Consider the following 13,107-nt stretch of genomic DNA (forward strand, 5'->3'; position numbering starts at 1 on the left):
CGTTGGTGGCGAGTACCCGGCAGCGAGTGTGGAACTAAGAACCGCGTGGCGGGTGGCGGCTGTCCCGCGCTCCGCTGTGCACGCAGCTGAGCGTCGTGAAAACACCAAGTAGCCAGGCCACCTGGGCTGTGGCGCCTCCAGTTCCCGGGACAGCCTGGGACGACGCCAACACATCCTGCCATCTTAAGCTTTGACACCCAGCAACCCCTTTACGTTCCCAGCCTCACCCCAGTCACCAAGCTTCCGCCCCTGAAACCTAATCAACGTTTTATGAATTTCATGACAAAATAAGAAATTTGGAGGCCTGTGTCCTACACTGAGTAAACAGGTAGCTGATACTAATGCTGGTAGCTTTCTGCCCTACTGAGACCCCCCCGGGTATTAGAAAAATCAGGGACTCATTGAGGAATTACAGGGTTATGGTTGGGGAGACCAGAACATGTGAAAGGGCAAAGGAGGATTTTTAACACGTAAGTGCCAAGGCTGTGTGGAAGGTTGGAGCCCTGCCACCTAATAGGTACCCGCTCAGCTCTGACGCAAGCGCTGTATCAGTCCTGCTTGGCCGACAGTTGTTAGCAAATGCAAGAAAGCACTTTTCGGTAAACTCGGAAGTGGTGTTTATCTGTGAAGTTAGGGTCATAAACTTTTATTTTGGAATACTTTTAGATACACAGCAAAGTTGCAAAAGTAGTACAGAGAGTTCCATTATATTATCTACCCAGGTCCTCTTAATATTAACATACTACGTAGCAATGGTAAGGTTGGCAAAGCTAAGAAATTAGCATTGGGACTTCCCTGGTGGCTCAGTGGCTAAGAATCTGCCTCCCAATGCAGGGGACACGGGTTCGAGCCCTGGCCCGGGAGGATCCCACATGCCACGGAGCACCTAAGCCCGTGCACCACAACTGCTGAAGCCCATGCACCTATAGCCCGTGCTCCACAACAAGAGAAGCCACCGCAATGAGAAGCCCCCGCACTGCAATGAAGATGGCCCCTGCTCGCCACAACTAGAGGAAAACCCACGCACAGCAATGAAGACCCAATGCAGCCAAAAATTAAAATTAAAAGAAAAAAATCTCTGCATTCTTTCACAGACACAGACGGCTAAACTGGAAGGTCAGTGACCCACAGTTAAGTGGCTGTGGAGTTAGCTAGTATAAAATCTTTGTACTAGTTTTGAGACTTTGGGCAAGTTATTGGTGTGAAATGGGAGGAGCTGCTGTTAGGACACAGAACACAGCGCAGTGCCCGGTGCATGGTAAGTCAAGGTCACACAGCTCTGCTTCCAGGTGACAGGGAAGGGAAGGCAGTGCAGGCGAGAAGGGAGCGGGGGAGAGCGAGGGGTCACCATCTGCCTTGCAAGTCACTTTGTCCATTGGAACTGAACCCACACTCACTCCACCTGGCAGCCTAACTGCAGCAGAGAGGCCCTGTAGGAGATGTCTGTTGAATACACGGTTGCCTTGGCCTGGGACGTATTTCTTCGGACACAGACGTTAGCCCACACCTCCCATGTCTATCTCAGACGCCTTTCAGTAATCCCGCCATGGACCAGGATACCTTGCTATTTTCTAATCTCAAACACATTCCTGTCCCCATCCCCCCTTTCAGACCCACAGACTCATGCAGCTCTGTCTGCTCATAGGGTGCTGCCCGGGGTACCGGGGGAGGGTTTGAAGTCTGGAGTTAGTGGTAAGAAGCTGAAGCTGCAGTTCGAGGACCTCGGTCTGCTGCACACAACCCGGCAACCCGGCCACACAGTTTTTCGACACATGAATGGTCCATACTTACATCCTTGGGGAATATGCAGAATTAGCAAGGCCTGAAGTTCCCATGTGATGTTCTGCTGAGAGCTGTTTCCCAGCTGGGAAGATGAAAGAAGTGAACTGTTATGTAGGCATCCTTCTTGACACACAGACTTGTTGGCTCAGGGTTTTAAAAGTCTTCAGCTAGGGACTTCTATGGTGGTGCAGTGGTTAAGAATCCACCTGCCAATGCAGGGGACACAGGTTCGATCCCTGGTCTGGGAAGATCCCCGGTCTGGGAAGATCCCCTGTGCGCCACAACTACTGAGCCTGTGCTCTACAGCCCACGAGCCACAACTACTGAGCCCGCATGCCTAGAGCCCATGCTTCGCAACAAGAAAAGCCACTGCAATGAGAAGCCTGTGCACCGCAATGAAGAGTAGCCCCCGCTCACCACAACTAGAGAAAGCCTGCGCGCAGCAACGAGGACCCAACGACAAGGACCCAACAGAGCCAAAAATAAATTAAAAATAAAGAAGTCTTCAGCTAGAGGGACAGCCCCTGCCTCCTTGCCACAGAACTCCACGGCACAACTCTGCCGAGGGGCTTTTGTCCTGGGCTTGGGCCTGCAAGGGCCACTGAAAAGACTGGCTAATGCCGCTGGACTTAGCACTCACTGGGGTCAGGGTTCCTGGAGGAGAGCCCTGGAGGGGTGGGGTATGCACAGCCTCCCAGAATTTCCTTTTAATTGTGCCCCAATTGCTTGCCCCACACCTACACCTGACGGGCCCCCTCCAAAGATAGTCAACACTAGCTCCTGGAGCCCTCTGACACACAGTATTTATTTATTTATTTATTTGACAACACCAGGTCTTATCTGTGGCACGTGGCATCTTTAGTTGTGACATGTGAATTCTTAGTTGCAGCATGTGGGATCTAGTTCCCTGACTGGGGATTGAACCTAGGCCCCCTGCATTGGGAGCACCGAGTCTTAGCCATTGGACCACGAGGAAAGTCCCTGACACACAGTCTTGATTTTTAAAATTAATCTTAGGGAATTCCCTGGTGGTCCAGCGGTTAGGACTGTGTGCTTTCACTGCCGAAGGCCCAGGTTCAATCCCTGGTGGGGGAACTAAGATCCCACAAGCCGCTGGGCACAGCCAAAAAAAATTAGTTGATAAAAAAAATTAATCTCACAGCGGCAACGTGTTTTTATTGTGTTTTGACACACACACAAGTCATGTTCCTAGAGCGCTTTGCAAAAATTAGCACGCTAACTGTCATAAATATGGGCTGCTGGTTGAATTAGGAAAAGCAGGAGCCGAACAACTCAGCAAGGACAGGATAATTTTACGGTGTTTCATCACAGAACTCAACCACCCGGCCTCTCAACTTACCAAAGTCGCAGCCAGCACGTAAACCTGATAGAGGCTGAGAGAGTCCTGTAATATGAGGGACACCTAATGTAAGTGAGCACCTGGAAGTACGTTATTATAATCACAAATATCTTATCTGAAAGTTGCTAAGAGTGGATCTTTTTAAATTAATTATCTATTTATCTTTGGCTGTGTTGGGTCCTCGCTGCTGCGCACGGGCCCTCTCCAACTGAGGTGAGCAGTGGCCCCTCCTCGCCACGGTACGAGGCCCTTTCATTGCAGTGGCCTCTCCTGCTGCAGAGCACGGGCTGCAGGCGCACAGGCCTCAGTAGTTGCGGCACTTGGGCTCAGCAGTTGTGGCACATGGGCCCGGCTGCTCCGCGGCATGTGGGATCTTCCCGGACCAGGGACCGAATTCGTGTCCCCTGCTTTGGCAGGTGGACCCTCAACCACTGCACCACCAGGGCAGTCCCAAGAGAGTGGATCTTTAAAGTTCTCATCACAAAAAAAAAGCTTCCGTAACTATGTGTGGTGACCAGTGTTAACTGACTAACCGTGGTGATCACGGCACAATACAAACAAATAGGAATCATTGTGTTGTACACCTGAAACAAATATGAAGTACCTCAACAAAAAAATAAAAAAACCATGTTTATATGAGCATAGACGAGAGTGGAAAACAACTTGTATGATGATATAAGAACTCTAAGTTACTTCATCTAATAGTCTTTACTGGTCTTCTAGGGCTCTGATTGTATTAAATGTACATTTACCGTCAGGCCACGATGTACCCGCACTGCTGGGCAGGGGCAGGTTGCCCAGCGCGGTCTGGCTGCTCCAGGGGACCACGAGCTGCTATTGGGAGAATCCCCTTCACCTCCGGGAGCCCTGTAAGGGAGGCGCGAGAGGCAGCAGAGGTGCACAGGCCCTGTGCCCAGTGCGCCCTGCGGGTGCCATGCCTGAGGACCGGGAGGTCACGTCACCTAGGACAACTCCCTTCTGTCCATCAGAGCACCGTCCCCGCAGCCCTCCCTGCTGGGCGGCCGTGAGCCCACTCGCTGGCCAGCCCTGGGAAGCCAGGCTGCACCTTCCTCCACTATAGCAAGGCAGCCCGCTTCACGCCACTTCCATCCTATTCCTGGCTAAGCGTCACCAGACGTGAGCCATTTTAATGGTAAACTACGAGGGGCTGAGCACAGCCACATCCGTGTGAGATTACAGAGGCCGCCCCATGGCGAAGACGCCAGCCTCACCCTCTGAACCCTCGGCCGATCTTTGGGAAGGAACCTGGAGAACTGGGGCAGATGGTGAAGCATCTCTTGGGCTGTTCGCCCCCATGAGCTTCCTCGGGGCACCGATGCACAGGGGAGGTGGAAGCAACGAGGAGCAGGTGGGAGCCCCCAAGTGGGTCACACCGCCGGGGACTCGGGGGCCGACTGCAACCCGTCCGTCTGTCCCACACCCTCCCTCCCAGAGTCCTACAAGAGGGAGGGGTCCCAACTGGTCACCTCACAGCTGACATCACACCCTGTGAATATAGTATCCGTGACCCAGGACGGCCCTCGGGGCAGAGCTGACCACGCAGGAAACAGAGGCCTCCATCCACAGCATTTATTAGTGGTCACAGTTCCCAGGTGTCCCCCCAGTGCCCCTTGTGTGCACCTGTCCACGCGGCAGCAGGTGACGGTGCTTCACTCCTCCAGGCCCAGTGCCTGTCCCTGTGACCACTGATGAGCGAGCCCAGGACAGGGCCCCGCGGAGGACAAGCAATGAGGGGCTTGGAGGCCCTGTCACGGCGGAGCCCTGAGCATCCTGACCAAGTCTCAGGAGCCGGGAGGAGCCTGGCCCAGGCCCCGCACCACGAGGCTGTTCAGGGCCCCCACAAGACGGGGCGCTCCGTGCGCACCGGTGACCCTCCCACAGGCGAGAACGACCCACAAACACGAATGAAACCGTGCGTCTCTGCAGAGACATTTACTTGTCCCGGGCAGGGAAGTCAATAAATAGATCTCAGGGGCCTTGAGCTGAGACCTGCGAGGGCTGAGAGGAGGGACCGTCTCGGGCGGCCAGCAAGGTGGTCCAGCTATCGGGGCCAGGACTGCTCCTCCCCCTGCAGGGGCTGCTGCCGGCCGCCTCCGCCGCCTCCGCCTCCCCCGCCTCCCGCTTCTCCCTCTGGGCGTCGCTCCACCTCTGCGGCGCAATCCTCTTCTTGGGCCCATGGGGGGGCGGGCCGATAAGGGCCTCGATGTCCTCGTAGTTGATCACTTCCTTTTCCAGCAGGGCGTTCGCCAGCTGCAAGAACAAGAGGCCAGTGTGAGCGGCTGACGAGCGCCCGGACAAGAGCCCTTTGAGAGCAGGGCACGGTGGAGGGAGGGCCCGGCCCCCGGACCCGCCGGCCGGGTGGGTGGCCGAGAGCGCAGAACCGCTCCCTGACTCCGCCTTGGAGAAAAGGCCAGCTGCCAGCCCCATTAAGCTTTCTACTTCCCTTCCCAACGTGTTTATTTGGGGCAACTTCAACTTCTTTCACAAACACGCGTGAGCGTCAGCATGCGGGCGGTGGAGCTGGCGGGCAGGACCGCCTCGATGGGACCAGGGGAGGGGCCCACGAAGAGCCGCCACACCCGCTGCTGAGGGGGTCCCATCGCTCCCACGCCGGCCGCTCCTGACAGCTGGCCCTGGGCAACACGGGCTTGAAGTGTGCGGGTCCGCTCCTACGCGGATTTCTTCAGTGAACATGACTGCAGGACTATGAGACCCACGACCCGCAGATGCAGAATCGCGGGCAGGGAGGGCCGGCTGTGAAGGCGGCGCTCGGGGGCCAGCTCTATGGTGCTCAGCCCAGGCACGCCCGGACGGCGCGAGCAGGTCCCAGCGCACACGGGAGCCCCGCACGGCAGCGGGCCGGTCCTGGTGGGTTCCGCACGGCTCCCGGCGGGCAGGCGCTGCTCCTCTCGGGGCCCCACAACACGACGCCCACAACATCACGCTGAAGGAACAGCGTCCTTCACAGGACAGCCCGTCCACAGAGAGCAGCACCCCCTCCGGGTCCACGGAAACTTCACCTCTGCGGTCGCCTCCAAACCCAACAGCTCAGGCTGGCGATGAGGACACCAGACAGAGCCCAACTGGGGGACGTTCCACACACACCAGCCCAGCCCTCCTACACTGCCATGAGCAACAGGAGGGAGCCGTGCCAGCCAGGAGGGCCTGACGGACGTGACGACCGACCGGAAGGCGGGGTAAGCGCTGCGCGAGGCGGCTGAAGCGTAGACTGCGGTTAACGCCGCCGTGTCCGCGTCGGCTGGTCACTGTGTTGTGGGGAACGCGCCCCACTGATGGGAGATGTTAACACGAGGGGACCAGCTGGGGGCAGAGGGCTCTGTGCTATGTCTGGCGCTTCCATGGGCACCTAAAACTATGCTAAGCTTTAGAATTTAGTTTAAAAGTTCCAGGAGAAGGGTAAGAGCTGGAAAAGGACTACACAGCGTCGACCAGACCCCACTACTGGCTGAAACTGGGTAACGGCCCAGGAGGGTTGGCGATGTCCCTCCGTCTCCTCTGAAGGAACTGGCCTGAGAGGTTCAATGATACAAAGCTAAACGAGGTACAAAAGGTGCTACGTTCAGTTGAGGTGGGTGGGCCTCGCTGGTTATGTCGTTTTCTGGAGTGCTGTGCACGGGAAGGGTGAGCGGCTGCGTCAGCAGGGCAGTGACGGCAGGCCCAGCTCCTGGCGGGACAGGCAGGCACAGGACCCGGGGGGCGGCGGGGGCTCACCGCCTGCAGCTTGTCCAGGTTGTCCCGAAGCACCTTCTCAGTGTGCCTGTAGGCTGCGGCCACCAGCAGCCTCGCTTCCTGCAAAGGGAAGAGAAGAGTCTGTGATGGGCCAGGGCGGCTAGCCACCACGCGCGGGGTCCCCTGCGGCCCGGCCCTGGCGCTAAGGTACACAGAAGAAACACAGGTTCAGGAACACGGCCTTTCGTGTCTTACAACGAACAGGAGAGCAAGGCTGTCAAGGGCCTCCTGCCCCCACCCCAGCCCCGGGAATGCCCTGTTCAAGGGGCCTGCCCAGCAGACAGCCCGCCAGCTCCTGGAGCCCCGGACCCACATCTGTCCTCCACGCCCACAGCTGCCTACGTGCCAGCGACACTGCGGTCATCTCCCGTGGGCAGCTGCAGGGCTCATGGGTGCCGGCTCCGTCACTGGAGACATATACTTATTTGACGTCCCTCACAGTCCTGTGTCGTCTACGGTCGCACTGGGCGCCAGCAGGCCCTTGCACAACCCTTCTGGGCACACAGCCAGCACACACGACGCCTGCGCCCACCCGCGTGCAGCTCGCACGAGGCCTGCGCCCACCCGCGTGCAGCACGCACGAGGCCTGCGCCCACCCGCGTGCAGCTCGCACGAGGCCTGCGCCCACCCGCGTGCAGCACGCACAAGGCCTGCCCCCACCCGCGTGCAGCTCGCACGAGGCCTGCGCCCACCCGCGTGCAGCTCGCACGAGGCCTGCGCCCACCCGCGTGCAGCTCGGGGCCAGGGAGGACTCACATGGTCCATCATCTGCTGGAGGCCCTGGCTGAAGGGGCGCCGCCCGATGCCTGGGGCGCCGTCCTGGGCCTCAGGGAAGGAGATAGGCCCGATGCCGGGCGCCATCCCGAACTGCTTCACCATGGAGTAGGCGATGCGCGTGACCTTCCTCAGGTCGTCCTGCGCAGCTGGAGTGAGGGGTCAGAAAAGGGGGTTCTTTCCTGGAGGTGTAGGTCGAGGCACCCGGGGCCCTGCCGACCCCTGAGGGCAGAGGAGGGTACCCGGGGACAACTGTATCCTGTCACTGGTCCTTAAAACTTAAAAAAATGCTCTTTTCTTTAAAAAACAACTCCTCAGGGGCTTCCGCAAAAAAAACAACTCCTCGGGATGCATCTCTGGATTCATGGCGCCGGCAGTGACCTGGCCACATCCAGGTCCGTGGGGCCCCGAGTCTCCCAGAACCTCCTCCACCTCCTGACAGCCCAGCGAGACCACCTAGCTCCGCTTACAGTCTGCATGTGGGGAAAAGCTTTTTTTTTTTTTTTTTCCGTTGTGTGGGCCTCTCCCTGTCGTGGCCTCTCCCGTTGCGGAGCACAGGCTCCGGACGCGCAGGCCCAGCGGCCATGGCTCACGGGCCCAGCCGCTCCGCGGCATGTGGGATCTTCCCGGACCGGGGCACGAACCCGCGTCCCCTGCATCAGCAGGCGGACTCTCAACCACTGCGTCACCAGGGAAGCCCGGGAAAAGCTTTTGTAACAACTAAATCATCTAGAAAGTCTTGCTTAGTTCCAAACCTCCTTTGACCACAGCTCATCTTTTAGAAACACTTAATGAAATTCAAAACTGCATTTGCACCTGCTACTCAGACCCCTCCATCAGATTCACCACCCCTCACGCAGAACGGCTGCAGGGTGTGGAAGTCGTGTGGGCGCCAGCCCCTCACCGGAAGTGACCCTGTTGAAGGAGATGGACTCGGACGCACGGCCGCCGAGGGCCATGCACATCCTCTCAAACAGCTGCTCCCTGGTGAAGAGGTGCTGGTCTCTTGGGAGAATCTGAGTGAAGCCCAGGGCTGCATTGGTCCGCGGCGCGATGGACACCTGCAGAACAGAGGTGGCCCCAGTTAGTGGGCAAGACGTAGGCCTCAGAGATTGGGGGGTGCAGTAAGACACTCTTCAATCAGAGGGTTCAAAGCAGGGAGCAAATGTGACTGTCCCCATGTTTGTAACAGCATCACGGAGAAGGGCTCCCCCACTGTTGGGGCGTGAGGCAGCTGCACACAACCACGCGTCCACGAGGAAAGGAAAGGTGACGAGGACGGGACGACCCGCCGAGGGCCCTGCGCTGCCCATGCTCCCACCCACAGCCCGCGCCTGGTGAGCCCATGGGGCAGGGTTCTGGCAGCAGGAGGCCACCCTGAGGCTCCGAGGAGGACACGTCCCCACCTCGCCTGGCAGAGTGCCGAGCACGGGCAAGGGGCTTTCTCGGCACGACTAGTCTGCCTGACTCTCTGTCGTCGAATGGAAAACCCTAAGAACAGGCAATTTTAAATTAGGGTATTTACTTCACCATGGGCTTTCCCATGTTAATTTTTTGAGATACTGCATGAAAACATTTATCTTGATCACTGGGTCTTCTCGGCGGGCAGCTCCTGCACACACAGGCCTTCGCCACAGCACTCTGCCCAGGACACAGCGGGGACCGGCCTGAGCAGCAGGACACCGGCCGACGAAGCCCGACTGGCAACGCGCTGCTGCAGCCGTCACCCCCGGGGAAACGCCGCACGCGGCTGCAGCTGCCGCACAGCCCCGTCGTCGGGGGTCACGGAACAAGGAGCAAGGCGGCTCCTCCTCAGCCGGGGGGACCAAGCCCCCGGCTCAGGCCTATGTGGAGGGCACAGTTACAACCCTCCACACGGGGCACCCACGCCCCAAACACGGGCACCGTCCGCAGGGGCCACTCAGGGACCCCCGGTCACGAAAGCACACAGCTGAGGGGGCGTTACGACGGTACGGCCGCCAAATACACGATGTGTGCTCACCTCACTGCTTTCTAAACTCAGGAGTCAAGAAATCAGCACGTCCCGGAGCTGACGGCAACCCTGGCAATCCTCAGCTCCACGGGCGACCGCGGCCACCCCGCCCCGTGCCTGGGCCGCCGACCCTGCACCCCCTCCACGCACAAGCGTGTGGGCCTTCCACAGCGGGCTCGGCCAGGCCCAGGCCGCCGCACCCACCTTCCCCACGGCCTCCGTGTGCTCCAGCAGCCAGCCCACCAGGGCGTGGCCTGACTCGTGCAGCGCAACCACCTTCTGCTCTTCCTTGGAAAGCACCTGGCTCTTCTTGGCGGCCCCTGAAAGAACACCCAGGAAGGTGAGCTCAGGCGCACGGCCACCCCGGATACGCGGCCAGGCGCGTGCTCGTGGCACCAAAGCGAGGCCTCGCTCGCCCCACTTGTGTAAACGCTGCCAACAGCAGCCCCTCAGGCAAGGCCCTCACAGGGCTGCGGGGCCCACGGCACGAGCTCGGGTCTCCTGCCGGCCCCCAGACCTGGCAGGGCAGCCGCAGCCCCCGCTCTCCGGTCCTGCCCGAGTAACTGACCCCTTACCTCGCAACCTTACAGGCATCCCCCTCAAGTCACTGCTGAGGTCCTGTCCGCTGTCCCCAACCGTCCACACAGCCGCATGTTTCCACCTCTGCACCCTGAACAAGCTCTAGGCTCAGGGTACTTGGTAAATCACGCGACCGGGACTACCCCCAGCACCTGCTGTGAGGGGACACGTCCTGAGACGCACTGGCTGTGGCAGTCGGATCACCCCACCCAGAGCCGGGCCCAGGAGCAGCCGCTGCAGCTCGGGAGTACCCCGCTCGAGGCACCACACACCCAGGTAGGATTCTGGACGGGTTTTCTCTAGTCTTTCCTGTTCAGATACCCTCGCTGTAAGCGCGTCACTTTCCACGTAAAAGAAATGGCTTACACAAAACATAATTTACAGTGAGAAACTGTGACGCTGGCTTGTGCCCAGGCTGCAGAGGCACCTGTCCTAGGTCTGAACTCAAACTGCAGGTGGCGGGCCCATCTGTGGGAGGGGCCTGCTCCTTGGTGCCACCCTCAATGACTTGCTCTAAACCCTGTGGGAGGACGAGGCGCACTGATGGCCTCTGGTGTTGCCCCCGGGCTGTGGGAGCTCGTCCTGCTCTCCTCACAGAAGGCCAAGGACCCCGCGTACGGCAGCAGGTGAGCACAGCTGCGGGCGCCGGCCCCGCCCAACACAGAGCACGGAGCCTCCTGCAGAGCAGGCCTCCTCCTCGCCCGGGGCGCAGCTGCCAACCCCTGGCGACGTGGGCAGGGGCCTGTCCGGCGCTCAGGCCCCGCACGTTGGCCGATGGGCTGAGGACACTCACATTTGAGCTTGTGACACCCTATGATATTTCTGTTTGCACAGTATCTTAAACTAACGAGAGTAAGTCACACTGTTAAGGCCTGACGTAAAAACAGGAACTCTTGACCTGTCTTCCCTCTTGGGCAATAATTCTGTCGCGCGGCGTCTAGGTCTGCCCCCCACCCATGGGCGGGTCTGTGTACCGGCAAAGACGCGTTCCACAGCGTAGTCCAGGTTGGACGTGTGCACGGCCGTGTGCCCCTCCCGCGCAGCGTGCAGTGCGGCCTCGTTACAGATGTTGGCGATGTCAGCGCCTGTGGGCACGGGGGTGGCACTCAAGCAGACGCAGAGAGATGGGGGGCGGGAGGAGGGGGCTGCCCCATTCCCCTCGAGCGGCCACAGGGCTGAGGTCAGCCGCCTCTCTGGACCCCTGCTGGTTCCTTCCACCTAGTGTTCCACACACACGTCGAGGGATGAGAAAGGCTCTCTGACACCCATGAGGTTCTAGTTCAGGACGTTAAACAAAGTCCAAAGGGAAGAAATTTATACCACGATAAAAGGGGTTTCTACTTATATTACCCTGTAAAACGAGAGCCGTACAGAAAAGAAACCTGATTTGTGACAACATGGAGACCGTGGGGGAGGGCAGTGGGGGGCCCGGGAGGAGACGTGGCCTTGCAGGTCAGCCCCCAGTGGGGAGGAGCGGAACAAAGGCAGGACCACCAGGACTGCTGGGGGTGGGGGGGCGTGCACAGGCGACAGAACCTCAGGGAGGAGAGTCCTCTCACCTCTGCCTGCTGCGTGTACACCTCACTCCCACCCCGGCTGTGCTGGCCGTGGGCCCAGAGCAGGGGTGGAAGGTCCCTGGGGAGGCCCCCTCCGCCCTCTCCAGCCCCAGACAGAGACCCGTGCCCCTACCGCTGAAGCCCGGCGTCAGCTCCGCCAGCCGCTGGGAGTAAAAGCTGCTGGCCCGCGTCAGCTTCAGGCTCCTCAGGTGCTGCTCAAAGATCTCCCTCCTTTCCTGCGGGACACGGGACAGGGGACACGGGTCAAAGGACACGGGTGCAGGCTCCCGCCAGCTGACACTCGGGAGCCACCGGCCGTGAGGTCAGCTTTTGCTCCGAGAAACCAACTCAGGGCTGCAGGCGGCGTTTCAAAACCGGAAGGAAGAAAGGAGACAAGAGAAGATAAAGCACGTCACACATCACAGGTAGCAAAGGTTATTTTGTACCCTGTGTGACACGTCAGGAAGACGGGAATCCAGGCCTTCGGAAGCAGTGGCAGGCCACAACCTACGACAGGACAAGGCTGGGTGTTCCCGGGCCCGGCCCTGACCCCCACGACGGTCTTTGCGGGAACGTTAACCCACCAGCCACCTGCCACGCTCACCCTCCAAACCCTCCCCTGCCCCTGCTGGATCCTCAGCCACGCTAGGCTCCTGCTCCCTGGGCGGCCACCACGAAGGCCCAACCCCCTGGAGGTGGACGTCCGAGCAGAGGCCTGAGGCAGTGCAGCCAGAGGGGCCGAGAGGTCCCTGGGGCTCGCACCCTCCACCCCGTCAGGGCAGCCGTGCAGCTCGTGCTCCAAAGCCATGCAGCACATGGCTCTGAGGCTCTGCGAAGACTGTGCCGCAGGACTCGGCCCAGACGTTTCAGGATAAAGAGGAAAACAACAAGGATCAAAACCAGGAGAAGAGGGGCTTCCCCAGTGGCGCAGAGGTTAGGAATCCGCCTACCAGTGCAGGGGACACGGGTTCCAGCCCTGATCCAGAAAGATCCCACACGCCGCGGAGCAGCTAAGCCCGTGCGCCACGACTACTGAGCCTGCGCTCTAAAGCCCGCGAGCCACAACTACTGAGGCCATGTGCCACAACTACTGAAGCCCGCGCATCACAACTACTGAAGCCCATGCACCTAGAGCCCGTGCTCCTCAACAAGAGAAGCCGCTGCAATGAGAAGACTGCGCACCGCACGAAGAGTAGCCCCCGCTCGCCGCAACTAGAGAAAGCCCGCGCGCAGCAACGAGGAACCAACACGGCCAAAAAATATAAATAAATAAATAAAATTTAAAACAAAAA

The 13,107-nt window shown here is 59.3% G+C and overlaps 1 protein-coding gene across 1 annotated transcript in view; it reads right to left on the reverse strand.

Annotated features, from left to right (window-relative positions):
• Positions 1-4,722: 4,722 nt before the first annotated feature.
• The window catches only part of SPG7 (SPG7 matrix AAA peptidase subunit, paraplegin), a 31,138-nt gene continuing 22,753 nt past the window's right edge, over positions 4,723-13,107 (reverse strand). The window contains 8 exon segments of the mRNA XM_029205075.1: positions 4,723-5,249; positions 5,252-5,413; positions 6,896-6,973; positions 7,670-7,836; positions 8,592-8,748; positions 9,885-10,000; positions 11,234-11,344; positions 11,949-12,051. Of these exon segments, the coding sequence (XP_029060908.1) occupies positions 5,205-5,249; positions 5,252-5,413; positions 6,896-6,973; positions 7,670-7,836; positions 8,592-8,748; positions 9,885-10,000; positions 11,234-11,344; positions 11,949-12,051 (939 nt within the window). The 3' untranslated portion in view covers positions 4,723-5,204.

The sequence above is a fragment of the Monodon monoceros genome, unplaced genomic scaffold, assembly GCF_005190385.1.
Source record: "Monodon monoceros isolate NGI ecotype Baffin Bay Population unplaced genomic scaffold, NGI_Narwhal_1 Super_Scaffold_10, whole genome shotgun sequence".
Lineage (NCBI taxonomy): Eukaryota > Metazoa > Chordata > Mammalia > Artiodactyla > Monodontidae > Monodon > Monodon monoceros.